At 35.7% G+C, this 14,396-nt stretch overlaps 2 protein-coding genes across 2 annotated transcripts; both read right to left on the bottom strand.

Moving 5' to 3' along the window:
* Positions 1 to 6,769: 6,769 nt before the first annotated feature.
* Positions 6,770 to 11,352, bottom strand: LOC145218550 (carboxypeptidase A2-like). The gene is made up of 9 exons (XM_080085968.1): positions 11,167 to 11,352; positions 11,024 to 11,099; positions 10,099 to 10,326; positions 9,933 to 10,034; positions 8,766 to 8,984; positions 8,508 to 8,598; positions 7,907 to 8,103; positions 7,612 to 7,696; positions 6,770 to 7,523 (listed from the first exon to the last, which is right to left on the bottom strand). Exons 1-9 carry the CDS (start codon positions 11,268 to 11,270, stop codon positions 7,306 to 7,308), a joined length of 1,320 nt encoding a protein of 439 aa, XP_079942094.1. The 5' UTR covers positions 11,271 to 11,352; the 3' UTR covers positions 6,770 to 7,305.
* Positions 11,353 to 11,986: 634 nt separating this feature from the next.
* Positions 11,987 to 13,994, bottom strand: LOC145218343 (NADH dehydrogenase [ubiquinone] iron-sulfur protein 6, mitochondrial-like). The gene is made up of 4 exons (XM_080085752.1): positions 13,744 to 13,994; positions 12,802 to 12,855; positions 12,429 to 12,566; positions 11,987 to 12,117 (listed from the first exon to the last, which is right to left on the bottom strand). Exons 1-4 carry the CDS (start codon positions 13,915 to 13,917, stop codon positions 12,052 to 12,054), a joined length of 432 nt encoding a protein of 143 aa, XP_079941878.1. The 5' UTR covers positions 13,918 to 13,994; the 3' UTR covers positions 11,987 to 12,051.
* Positions 13,995 to 14,396: the final 402 nt, after the last annotated feature.

Here is a 14,396-nt window from a genome sequence, read left to right as displayed (position 1 = left end):
CCGTACATACACTTTACTTTAAATGCCATGCACGCCAACAAACGCTTTGCAAACATTATAACGCAAACTGGTAAGATTGAGTACCGCTAAATTGGTAAGAGCATACAACACCACTTTACGCAAGTAAAAAAGGCACCTTAGAATACATGTCCCTCCCTATTGTCTTACACCTGCTCCTTTTGTTTATTTCGTGCAGCCTTTAGAATTAATGCTGCAAATTCATGTACCCTTGCTATTCAAAATCTACCTTTTATTTGTTACAAGAGAACAAAAAAATATTGATACGGTGGTACATATGTAATCGTACACACAATGTAATATATTGCAGCTCTTACGCCTGCAGATTCTTTTTCGTGTACATGCACCCTTGAGACCGTCGCGCACCAAAGGTTGAAGAACGCTCGTCTACAAATGCTCTAATCAGTCGCTAAGAACTGTCTCTTTGCATCGTAGGTTGGTTGGTCTGTACAAACTTTGGTTTACTGCATAACGTTCAACGGCAGCAGGAAGTAATGCCCACGAATCCCAGAGCAATGGTACATGTTCAATGCATTTTAGAACTGTGTACCATTGTGCTGGAAACAAAGGGCATTTAGATGTCTCTGTGCTAGTCCCTCAGTAATCATACTATGCGACTCTCAAGTGCGAAACTTCACAGACCAATGAGTAACTATTTTAGTAATTTCCTCTTAAGTAAATGGCTAAAACAGCCATTAACAGTTTTATCCGAACATTGGTCCACGGCTATTCACATGCACCTACAATAAAGCACACATTTATAATAAAAGGTAATAGCTACAAAACAAAATGGCCGCCGTTTTAAGGAAAGTCTGGGGAAAAAATGGCGCATGTGGTGCAGAGGGATGTCATTGTCACATTGTGGGTTTAATAGATGACGTTCCGCAGATGACAGGCTTACATAACTTTTACTTGCTGTTACAGCCCCAATAGCAGTATAGCATACCATGTTTTCTTTTGGACATAAATTCTTTTGGAAATATGTGTTACGTACTATTAATTATAATACAATTATGCAGTGCATCCCAAGTGGGGAGGAATTTATTTTAATTGATACATGTGGTTTGTACACGTGCACTTCAACTTTTGAAACCTTTCCTGTGAAGTTGATAAATACCTAATTTTAAACGATATTTGTATAGTTTTGAATTGTAAAGTTAGGGATTCATCGATAAAAGTGAACCACTGTAGTATAAGTAACTTTTATCCTGTAAAATATTTACCACAAGAGCACGGAAATGTACCTTGCGCTAATCTTAATTTCACCATAAGACACATGCTGTAAGTACAGAAGGAAATCAATCAAGCGAGTTTTTAGAGTGCAGTAAAAGTAGAGCACGGTAAGGTGTTATATGTGTTTTAACTTAAAAATGGATTGGTGTTGTTCGGGTTAAAACATGTCACAAAAAATTGCATTACATTAAAAACTGTAAGAACCATTAAGCTAATGTTGTTTCACACATGTTGGAGAAGCACACGTGTTTTTAAACCAAATAAAACTGCACTCCACTCATTTGAGGATTACAGGGCAAATTTTTTGTTGGTCTATTTAGTTTCCATCAGTGCGCATTTTTATTCAGCACTTTTCAAAGCGATGTATTCAAAGTGGCTGAAAAAACTGAGCGGTCGTCACGCTGTCTGATTTTAAGCGCACGTCATCGTTGCAGGAAATAGCCGCGCTTGAAACTCAGTTTCCTGGTATCAGCTGTCAGTCTGGGACGTTCTGGTTCGACCGAGTTTATTTTAAACTTGTCATAACTTATTTAACTACAGCTGATTTTAGTTCAACAACACAGTTATCATAAAAATATTAGTAAGTTTTGCAATTGTACTTTAATGGTACTGCCACTAGTACCAATTTCCACGACTACATTAAAGATAAACGGCTTTTAACTACCCAGTAGCTACGCGTTACTTATAATCACATTAGTTTGCTATCAGACCTGCTAAGAATCTGCTGGTAGCTACCAGTCTAGCTAAGGCGTAGAAAACGATCGTGATTGTGGGTGAAAGGTTAAACGCTGAACAAAGTGATAAGCACACGCAGTTGTACAGTCTCGCTGTAGGCATCACGTTAACAGTCCACCACGTTGTATAACATACACATCACACACAGTATTTACACCACACTTGGTAACCTGCACTAAAAATGCAATAATAGCCAAACAGCAGGTCAATATTTAACGCAAACACAGCCAATAACTATGTTAATTTAAACAAAGACTGCAGCTACACCACTGGCATGGTTATGATACAAAGACAACAATGCTCTCTGAGGTGCACATTTTAGCGTTATTTAACCTTTTCGTAAGACACTGTGAATAGCAAGTGGCAAATAAAGACCTAGTGAGCCACACCTAGACTAATATCCCAAAGAAAGCATTCTCTTTTTTAAACTGGCGCACACCGTTGCGCTCCAACAATTTCCCGTTACATAACGTGAATCATTAAAGGAAAGTGTAAAAAATATTTTAAAGTTTGCGTTTATCTGCGAAGTTTTGCCAGATGTGATTACCTTTAACTACGAGTAGCTGTCGCTGTTGTTTAAAAAAATGTTGTCATATTACCTTTAAGAGCATGGACAAAGATTCTACAGTTAGCACGTCCAAAATAGGGTTTGATGGTGACTGCACAAAACCATATGGCACAAGCCTATAACTGCATGTCTTTGTCCAATTTTGTCTCCACATTTGAACAAGTGGACACATTTATCAAATTATAAGAAACGGTTTCCTGTATTGTAGGCGCGCACTTGGCGAAACGAAGCATCATTAATATTGCAAAGAAAACGATTTCGCCACTTGGATCGCTGTCTTAATTTTGTTTGTGACTTGAGGTTGGAAATAGTATCGATTGCCTTGTCGAGAGGTTTTGTAGATTATTTTTAATAGGACCTTATCCTACGGAAGCCTACGTTGATAAAAAGTAATGAATATTGGTTCTTAGAACTTGGAACTTTTAGGAAGGTAATAATTGCATTGCGTTTAATTTTGAAGACGTTGCATCCCTAAACGGGTATGTATTCGGCTTCATTCAGTTCATTATGCAACAAAGTATGTGGTAAAGGTACACTGCTAACAAATCAAATACAATAGCTTGGGTACTATCACGTTAAACATACAATCGAATTTTGTGTTTAGAGCTTAATAGTTTTACACGATGCCAATATGGCATATATGCTCACAACACATTTCGAAAAAATAGCCGGTTAACAAAAGTAAAAAAATCGTCGTCGTATTATTTACCACTTCGACAAATGTATTAAAAGGGCGATAACTTGGCCCATGTAAGGAAAAGAACTCATATTTACGTATAGTCAAAGTTAAACATAAAAGGTTAAACATAAAACGCAGATCTGTACAAAAGTTTGACATCAATAAATTATTTGAAATGCAATTACCAAGTAAATTATTTGAAATGCAATTGACTAAGTCGTTTTGTTTTAACGAACTTTAAGCGGAATAACGCAAATGATCATGTCATTTTATTGGGTCTATAAGCAAATCTATTTTATGTTTACGGTTCTACGGTGAAAAAGTTTTTTTGTGTGAATTTAACTCAATATTACCTTAATGTTTAAAGTGAGTTAATTTTCGCAGGCGTTTTATTTGCTTTGTCAGTTGTCAATCAAATAAATTTACAAATACTCCGAATATTTTTTTAAATAAATCAACAAGTCTGTGTGTGCGTCTAAACTATATAATTTATTATGAGCACCACTGAAACATAACATAATGATATTTCCAAAAACATGTTTGGCAACGCAGTTGTAAAAATCGAACAATGTACAATTGATCAGGTTGTAAAGTAGTTTGTTGTTTTAAGTGCTTTAGGCGTGAATTATATCACTTTTCTATGCTTATAGTAAGAAGATTTTTAAAAGGTTGGTAGCATTCTATGACATTAATAGCTGTAACTAATTCAGTATTGATAAAGTTATTACATTCAGTATTACTTGGCAATGTAGCAACAAGCTAACAGCATTGACAAAGTTATTAACCAAACAATTTTAACTATACTTTAGTAAATTTCAGGATCATGTCAAACAATTAAATCGAATTATAGTTTCACAAACAACTAATACTTCAGATAGCAAAGATTTCAGTTATATTGTGTTACTGATAACTTATAACGCTTAGACGAAAGCTTTTCTTAAAAAAAGAGCATTTCAAATTTTACAGCTATTTTGACTTGTTATCATACAATTTACAAAAAAGTAGTAATGTTAAAAAAGCCAAAAACAATAAACTATTAGTTTACAAACGGTTAAACAACTACAATAATATTTGCATTTAAAATTGGTAAAAGTTGTTCCAACCTTTAAACCCTACATTAAAAGTGTTAATTTTTTTTGGCAAATCATTTTGCATGTAGACGTGTTTTAGGCGATTCGAACATTATGGCCTGAAAGTCAGCGGCAAACAAAATCCCACCTTAGTCGCTCAGTGAATATCATTTTACCGAAAAACTTGCTTTGTTCGCGGCGAACATGGATTGTTAGCTTCAGGGTAAAAAGTTACGTAACAAAGAAAATGGTGGCCAAAGGTCGACCGATGCACGTTGACGTGTTTGATACCATATTTAAAACAAAACTAAAGCTCGTAGTTGTTATTTTAGCTGCAATTTTATTTTAATATGCATAACAAATTTTGGTAAAGTGGCTTAATATTATTAAATTTGGGATGAGCTATATCGTAATACTTTTGATTTATATTCGCAGCTACAAAATAAAATTTAAGAAAAAAACCCAATTCTTTTCAAATTTGTTTAAACGGTACAATGTTATAGTCGCTTAAAACGCACAACTAAACTTTACTGCTAGCGTATATTAAAAAATTCACTGGTTTGCACCAGCGTACCTTTAAATGTTACGTAAAAGTAGTCATACCAAATTCACACTTTAATGTATACTCACCAGTCGAATATTCTTATAAGTGTCCACAAGGTGCGCATGGAATAACAAAAACCCTTTATTGTTATGTTGTATATATAGTTTCTTATATAGTTATGTAGGTTTTAACTTATAATACAACACTTTTGTGGTAAAACTTTACTTTTAAATTGTTTTTAGCGTAAGTAATTAGAGATAATAATTGAACTGATCGGTTAAACTGGTGCGAACTTTTGTTCACCCGTAGCATTTTAAGCAGATTTCTTTCATAACTATAAATTACTTATTTTTTCACACAATTGAAAGAAGGTGTAACTTTGTAAACATGCAATTATGGACAAAAATGAACTTTAATCCTAAATTGGCCACGTTTACTTGATGCCTGAGGCTCTGGCGTTGCGTAATGTGTTACGCAACTGTTACGTAAAGTTGAAACTTTTCAAAGTAAGACAGCCGAAATGGCCTCGTTTTTTGCTTAAATTAGCCCAGCACCGTACTTGACGCTTTCGCACGAGATCGGAATGGTAGATTGTGGCCCGACTTTTGGCCTACTGTGCTAAGAGCGTTTGAACCATAACATTTTAAATGACAAACAGAAGGTTTTTGTGAAGTATTTATTTCAAGTTCAAACGGTTTATGTAACAATTGCTTTGTTTACGCTACAAACGTCTTGTCCAGATTACGTTGACATTTGTCTTTTTTGGCTTTAATAAAAGATGTTTAAAATTGCCACGGTTCATTGCACGACCTCTGTGTAATATTCCCGCGTTTTGAACGTATACAATGGCAATTTATTCAAGTTTCAATACTTAAACGATTAAACAATAATCCAACTAAATCGTTAGAGGTTAACAACACAGGCCCGCGGATTTAAACATGTCATGCAAAATTTGTCCGATGTTGTGCTCACATGCAATAAGGCTACTAGTGCCTTCGTGTTCGCCTGGAATAAATAGTGATTCCTATACTGTAGAGAATGAAAAATGATAAACTTTGGATTAGACATTTAAAGTACATTCCGCGTTTAGGCTTAATGATACGAATTGCCTTTTTCCCTGACAGTCAAAAGCGAAACTCTTGGTCTTTATAAGCGTTTTTTTCGTAAAGTAAATTAGTTATAAAAATAAAACGTGTTCTGTACATGCTGCATTGCTACAACGATTACCTAGGCCAGATTTGTCGAGAATTTTTTATCCTACCGCCATTTGACTAAAAACACGTGAATGTGTTCGATCAAACCTAATTTGTCGCTTGTGGCCACAAAGCGTCCTTTTGGTAAAGTTCACTTGAAATGACACAGAACCACCGACGAGTTACATAATGTGGTGTATGTTTCAAACCTTGCAGCATGGTTTGTTGTTCGTTTGTTTTCTTTGTCGCTTACTCTTTTTGCACAGTGTCTGTCAAGTCCAAGACTCAAATCAGTTCGTGAAAGGTTTTCATGCGTCCGACACCATTTCACGACATACAAAAATAGTTTTTCAACGGCATGCTGTATTCACATTTTTGTATGTCCGCCAATGGTAGGCTGAGCCAAAAACACTCAAAAGCCAAACAGGGTTGAGAAATGAAAAGTATAGTTACAGAAAATGCGTCGATTTAAATTAAACACAATAGGCTACCGAAATAGTTAAACGAGCAGGCGTGCCTTTTTTATCATACGACTTAAATTCTTAAAATAAACGATGTGAATTGTCAGAAACTCGTTTTCAATATCCAGTCAGTAGTTTAAAACATCTCAACAGATAATACGTATATGAAGAAACAACATAACTCTTTTACCAATTGTTTATCATGTTATATCAGCAATGTACAAATACAAAATTTGCACAATAAAAGTAATGCTTGTACACATAGGCAATTTTGAATTTACTACTCTGAAATGATTCTAAAACACCTAAATGGAGGCCAGCCTACCGAATCGTTTTTGATATGCTAAAAGATTTTTTGGGGGCATAAAATCCCCTGGCCACTTCATATTTTTATTAATACGTTTAACTTTTTGTTCCTACTTAAATAAGATGTCTGTGTGTTTTGTTCTAATTACAAATCATTGAGTACGATTGAAGAGATTTTTACAAAACGAAAATAACGAGTATGTGATAAAGTAAGCGAATGCGATCTAAACCGAATCCTATTGTCGGTTATTTTTGACTTTTTGGATTCGGCTAGTTTGGGATTCGAATCCTCCGCATTGGCTATTTTAAATTGCCCCGTCCCTACATGTTATTCAAACAATACAAACGCAGCAAGCTTTGTTCCGTGTGCATTAAATTTTACTAATATAACGAAAAGATACATTTTGTCGACCATTGTGAAAACATTTTAGTGTTGTGTACAGCAAGTGGTAGTTATATAGACTTGTATCAAAACAGTTGACATTTAGCACATTCAGTTCAATTAAGTTTACAAGATTCGCTGATTAAGTCATCCGCTTCTAATATTTCTCTGGCAACGACCTTCATTCCTTGGTAATATTCGCGAGCAGTTGGAAGAATGTACCGGTCCGGTAAAACAAAACCATAACGGCCAGTGTCGCGCAGCTCAATTCCAAACGCGTACTTCACACAAAGGGATATGTGTGCCCAGTCAATGCTTCCGCCGGATACCGGATCTGTAGAATGCAGAATTGTTAATTAGACGTGTAACTGTCAGTGTATGTGTGTAACTTAGTTTGCAAGCCATAAATAATTAAATCTTACATGCCAACGCTTCAACGGTCCCATGCTTATACTTGATTTTGTTTACTTGATAAATAGCTTTCACAGCTTTCCTTGCAACGCGTTCCTGTAAAAATACAAGTTTGTTCCAAATGCCACTAAGTTAAACAAATGTTTGCAAAGTATATGCCGCTGGGCATTTTTTTTTTCTAATCAAGCTTTTGATTGTACACAACACACTGTTATGTCACTAACAAACGCAAAATGTAAGTATGGGGTTACATTAAGATTTAAAATTGGGCATTTCTACAAGTACTTCTATGCAAGTCCCAACTACCAGATCAAAGTGGTCGAGGCTTTGGTTTGATTGAAATCCGTACGGATACAACCAGTACTGGGCATAAGAATGAAGTGAAATAAAAGCAGCCAGGGGAATAGTTTTCAAATATGCCGAAACCGTGTTGGATTCTGATTCGGAAAAAGCCCGCGTTCCTCGATAAACCCCCGAACATACAAAGTTGCTTGTCTTCCCTTCTGCGAATCAAAGAAAAAACGTTTACACATAGTTTTTTGTCTTTTTATAAATATTAACATTTATTGTGCCACTTTGTTTTTTTGCGGACATTATTTTGCAATTTGATTTATTGTTGCTTGCCGCGCAGGGTAAGAATTTTAGGTTAAAATTGTGATTTAATACCTAAAACTTTTGGTGCATAAGAAAGTGCAACACTTGACATTAAATTTGAAAGTAAATGGGTGACACAACAAGAAATTGTTTAACTTTAATAACGCATTACATTTTGGGGGCAATGTGACAAAACTGACGTGTTTTGAAAACAACAAAAATTGTATCCAAATCAAATCCACTGTAAACGCAAAGTAAAAAAAGTACATCATAAACATATGAGGTTAAGAAATTATTAAGTAATTTTGACCACCTGCAAGATTGGGAGTATCAAAATTTCTGTTGAGGTCAACTCCACGACAATGTCCCAGACCCCCACTTCGTGATTTTCTCCACATTCTTTCCTAAAGTATAAAAAATGTTTGTCAACAAAACGTCAAATTAAAATTTTGTCGCTAAATTCCGTTATTTGACCAAAACCTATCAATAAATAAAAAACTATTGTTTGTCTTATAATAGTGGTATATTTTTAAAACATTACACTTTGTTGCATTAACGCTTTATACTTTACCGTTGTCCACGTGTAAATGTATCCATCCACATTCCAAACTGGTAAAAACATCCAGTCCATTTCGTTCAAAAACGTCGTCACTTCCGGGTCGCCTTGACGGTACTGACGTACCATCCTGTTAGCAACCCACAACAAGGTCGCGCCAGTGATCCATTCACGAGCGTGAATAAGCGAGTCTTGCCAAAAAACTGGTTTAGTCGCATTTGATCTAATCCCAATCTGAAATAGGTAGCGTTTTATACGGTTAACTCATTAAAGATGCCCAGGTAAAGACAAAAACACATGAACTATCATAATCTTTAAATAAAAATTTAAATGCAAATCTTCACATAAAGTTTTAATAATAAATATTATATTCACTAAAAGTGCATTGTATAAAGCGTTATTTCCTTAATGGCCGGTAATGATGCCTTGGTAATAAATTATCATTTCAAGCAAAAACTGAGACGATCCCGCACATATACTAGTTCGTAACGACAGAGAATATTGGAACAGAGTTGTAAATCACACGCTGTATTTTATTGGTTTAGGCAAAAAATTATCGACAATTTAATCAAGCCGACGCCGGCAAACTATTTGGTCCTCCTATCTGTCAGTACGTGACCCATACATACCGTTATCATCCACGTTCACCGTTTTTCGTTAGAGTTTTTTGTTGTAGATAGTGACGATAATATCCAAAGCAATTTACGTTGATTAACATGAAACGATTAGTTTAAGGTTCTATTACGGTATTTGCTGTTTCCTCTATCGTAATTACATAATAAAATGATGGCTTTACCATTCAGCTAATTTTACAAGCGTGCCCTCTAACGTGTCGGCATTTGCCTTTGCACACAGGCAAAGTCGTAAGATGCGTACTCAAAGCAGCTTGACCCGACAGAATCCGAACAAATTTGACAAATAAGGGGTGCAGACAATAGTCCGCACAGCTCGATAAGTTGAAAAGAGAATAATGTAAACCTTACAAAAATCGCTCCCAACCGTTCACACTCAACTACCGTTTGTGGTGCGTTTTGAAGTCCAGTACCTTTATTGTAGTGATTGGGGGTTTTCTTTACGAGAAGTTTTTCCCAACGATTAAAAACAATAAACAAACACATTAACTTATGTTTTGTCATGTTGTATATGTATACGCTATAGGAGGTTGACTCAAACATAACCTACCTTCAATGCCCAAATTCGTCTGCCGTGGCTTGTAGTTCCGACTTGATGCATTGAAACAACATCATTATTAGTCCGCGAAAATGTTGTCATCCAACGCAAAATCTAAACTCGTACATAAGAAATGTTTGTGTATGCTTACGGTCAAAATATGTAAATGAGAAAATACCTTTGAGTAAACATTATATCTGTCAAGCCTCATAATACGAGGATTTCTTCTGCGGCGATTTTGCTTCGGCGAAGCATTTTCATCAATCAAGTTTTGCACATCGGATATCCACACGCGATAACTTATACCAAGTTTGTGTAAAGTTTCTTTGTATTCATCCTTATGTTGAGGATTTACCATTACATCGAAATGTCGAGACCGTAATGATGGGTATTTCCAAACATCAACCTGATATGAATAAATACCCTAGATTGATAAACTCTTGTACATCATCAGCTTGGTTTCAACTTGAGATGTACCGAATATTCGGTTTGCCGAATTTATTCGGCCGAATCGGCCACTTTTGCAAAGATTCGGTTTCGGCCGAATAATTTATTGCGATTCGGCCGAAACCGAATCTTTTACGAACACCCCTTTAAAGCGTTAAACGTGTCCTTTCTGCTTAGTAACAACGAAAATCGCGTCAATCATTATATTTTTTAACACATTGACGCTTTTCCCACTGCAGACAAAAAACCAGTATTTCATTGTCGGGTCGGCAATCATACTTGAGGCAATGTTAAACCCCACAGAACTAAAATAAGGACTAAATACAACCATTGTGCCCGAATTGCCTGGTAGATAAACTTCTGTTTTCATGTCAAACGCCTTGTATACGACTTTGCGTGACGTCATAAATGATTCGGTTGATTCGGCCGAATTTATTCGGCAAAACCGCCGAATATTCGGTTTCGGCCGAAATTTCGCCGATTCGGTACATCACTAGTTTCAACCCGATTTTCATTTTCACCGACACAGCAATTGGAATTGGTTAGCACTATCACCTAAACTTTAGCTATCGACCGTTAGTTGTTAAATTTTTAATCAACAAAAACGTTAACTGAGGTGTATGTCCTTTCAAGTTACAGTTTTCATAGAACCATACCCATTCACTGTTCAGCAAGTAATCCACAAAAGATTGATCCAAGTCGCTCGGAACTGCAAACTTTAAAACTTCATACCTGATTTAAAGGACAAACTGAAGCTTTATCTGTCCACAAATATTAAAGAATGCACAGTCCCACATACCCTCTGTATGACTTTCGTTTGTTCGACAAACGTGCAAATCCATTCGATGCCAAAACAACAAACGCAAGCAAACGCAAAAAGCAACCAGGCTTGATAAAAGACATTGAAACTGCTCAACCAAATTTTATTCTCCGCTGCTAGTTCTGAAACCTTTTCTACAGAGGAATAGTTTGTCGTGTAGCTACAGCCTGCAAACTCCAAATGAATATAACAACGCAATTTATTCCCTTTTGGTAACCACGCTTGGCAGGGAAAAATTCTACGTACCACTTAAATGAGGCGTAAAGTTTTAGTTGTGCATCAGTTGTTTAGAGACAAAAATTGGTACAAATGAGAGGGCAGACCACACAAGACGAAAACAGGTGATGGAAGTCTAAGTGAATCCTTTTGACCCGACTCCAGGTGCACTGTTGCGCTGGGCGAAGCACAAATATTGGTGTATTTTATCCTAAACTGTTCCAACTATGCTGCTGGTTTCCGAAAGGTTTTGCGTTTGGGGTCAGCCAAATGACATCAGCAGAAATGCCATAAAACGTCTAGTATTTCGAAAAAAGTGCATTAAGCACCAGAACTTTACATTTTCGCACAGCCTCTTGTCATTACGCAAGGTATAGTTAGTAAACAAGCTTAATTTTTCTGTCAGTTCAAAAAGCAACAGCACTGTCTGCAAATAAATGCACACACAAAAATTGTTTGACAAAAATTTGGCAACGCCCAAATGAAATTACTCACAAGGGGTCCGAGAGGCAAAACAATCAAGTGTTTGTAAAGCAAGAACTATCAGACTTCTATCAGAAACCGAGAAAAAATGAAAACAAAATGAAGTTTTTATAATTTATTTTCGAGACAAAAACAAAGACAATATGTTGAAAAGAAAATGAATTTTTAGTGATGTGGTTTTTGGACAAATCTGTTTCCACAATACAGGCAACTTTCCACCTCTCCTTTGTCCTACAAATACAAAAAAAAATATTGTGTGGCATTCTTATATTTTGGGGATTTATGAATTTGATCAATGCATTTTATGCAACAGAAATTAGTTTGCAGTACTAAACATTACAAAAAGGGCCTAGGTGACATACAAGCCTGTATTACAACAGTATTTAAAAAGCAAGCACAATTATTTAACTTACAAAAACATATTTCTCCCATTTTTAACAGAACCAAAAATGTTTTCTATGACACATACAGCTAACACTATACATTTAGTTAAACAAGAAAAACTACTTTTTTTGTTTAATATTTATTTTACAACATGTTACCAAATTTATGTAAACCCTTGGATGCCCAAGTGCTGCAGGTGCATCAGGTCCATCTCTACCATCACAAACAGCTACACGACCATCAACTTCCAGAGGTGGGACTTCAGCAACCAAATTTACAGCCCAATTTTGATTGACCTGAATATATATAATTTTTGTTACAGACATTTAAAGAATGATGGCCATGAACCATGGTTAACAGCAAAGCTTAAACAAATTTAAGTTAGACTTTCTAAAGCACATTTGGGTCAACAATTTTAATATATCTTTTTATTGGTCTCTTTTTGTATTTGATTAAAAAATGTTGGCACCAAACCTAGCTACATTAAATTTGCGGGCAGTAAATTTTACATCCGGCACTAACGTAACTTACCAACTTTGTCCTGTCATGAAATCGTACTTTTTTCCAGTCACCCTCTTCAAAGTACTGCAAAAAGTAAAGTTACATATATATATACAAACAATTGAACAAGGCAAAAGTTTCATATAAAAGCATAACCTGAAGGACAGATTTAAAATATAAATGCTAAAGTATGTATTCACTCTAAACACTATATATACCTAACATCTTAAATATACCAATAACTTAATCAACAGTAGACATTTCAATATGGTCAAAAAACAACACTGGGATGTATATAAAACAACTACAACAATAAACATCTTTTGCTAGTTCCTAAAAAGTCAATATAATTTTCTAACTCTGATAACCAATAACAACTCTTAGAATCTATACATATATATTGTCAGTTTTAGTTGTACTGTTTAAATTTAAATGCTTTAAACCAGTGGTTCCCAACCTTTTGTACGCTGTGGCCCCCCAAAAGTAAGTTTTTGGCCTCGTGGCCCCCTTTAAGTATCCCTGTAAGACCTGTGGCCCCCTTAACAATTGTAAATGGCAAACTCGTGTAGGAGTTCGATACTAATTTCAGCTTTAAACAGGTCGAATAGAGTAAACAAGAATCCATAATCATGAAAAACCTCAATATAGACAAATAGTATGTAAAATAGTCGATTAAATTAGGAATAAAGTTAAAGTTATCAAAAAACAAAACGGCTTTTAGTAGGTGTTTCTGGTGAATCTACACCCGTGGCCCCCCGAAACACAGCTCGTGGCCCCCCTGGGGGGCCATGGGCCCTGGTTTGGAACCACTGCTTTAAACACTTTGCAAAAAGTGTTAAAAGTGATTATTGTATTAGCAATTAACTCATGTTGTCAGAAAACAGAAAATCATTTTCATGTATCATTTTGTAATTTAACTCCATTATCCATTACACCCACAGGGGTCATCAACATAAAACCTTACTTCTTTACCTGTCCCGTGTGAGTTATTTCTTCTGTAACAACTTCGCCACCATCCTGTTGTGGCAACCTGACAAATTTTCCATTTACAACGGCAAACTTGGTTGGAACATTTTCACGAATGGCAACATGCGATGATTGACGTATAACTCGACCTGTTAAGGTCAGACATTTTCTCCGTAACATTACTTTTCTGTTAAAGTATCACAAACCTGCAGGTTAACGTACAAAGTAAAAATTACAAACAAAGTTGTAAGTAAACTAGAACCTTTGCATAAATCCGTTAGACGGCGCAAAGCTATCAAACAATCCATACTTTGACCTGTTATTAATTTAGAACTGCAGATCGGGGGCCAGCCCAAGCTCAGTGTTAGTAGCTCTACCCTGCAGATCAGAGCTTCTCAACCTTTTACGTTACCGTCGACTTTTCCACATATTTTGGAAAAAAAATTTTTTTGCCCAGACATAAAATCTGAACAGAAACAAATAAATGGATTGTGCGAATAAACTGCCTACCGTCAAGTAGTCCAACCAATCTTACAAAAGAAACTTACATTGTTTGGCTTTTTAAAACCATCAATACTTTACTTAAAATAATTTTATAATAATCAACTAATGAAAGCCTAAAGTATTGCGCAGTGTGTGATCCCATTCTTTTTGGAGTT

The sequence above is a fragment of the Phallusia mammillata genome, chromosome 3 (assembly GCF_965637545.1).
Source record: "Phallusia mammillata chromosome 3, kaPhaMamm4.hap1.1, whole genome shotgun sequence".
NCBI lineage: Eukaryota > Metazoa > Chordata > Ascidiacea > Phlebobranchia > Ascidiidae > Phallusia > Phallusia mammillata.
Note: the sequence above shows the minus strand (reverse complement) of the source record. Positions and strands in the feature narration are given on the sequence as shown.

Bases quoted from the DNA above. Each gene is read 5' to 3' on its own strand.
- LOC145218550 (XM_080085968.1), bottom strand. From the start codon at position 11,270: ATGTCTTTTATCAAGCCTGGTTGCTTTTTGCGTTTGCTTGCGTTTGTT. The intron at 10,327-11,023 runs GTATGGTTCTAT...TATTCATATCAG, and splicing joins ACTTGCTGAACAGTGAATGG to GTTGATGTTTGGAAATACCC. The intron at 8,599-8,765 runs GTAAAGTATAAA...TTTATACTTTAG, and splicing joins ACATTTACACGTGGACAACG to GAAAGAATGTGGAGAAAATC.
- LOC145218343 (XM_080085752.1), bottom strand. From the start codon at position 13,917: ATGTTACGGAGAAAATGTCTGACCTTAACAGGTCGAGTTATACGTCAA. The intron at 12,856-13,743 runs GTAAAGAAGTAA...TACTTTTTGCAG, and splicing joins AAATAACTCACACGGGACAG to TACTTTGAAGAGGGTGACTG. The intron at 12,567-12,801 runs GTAAGTTACGTT...ATATATATTCAG, and splicing joins TTCATGACAGGACAAAGTTG to GTCAATCAAAATTGGGCTGT.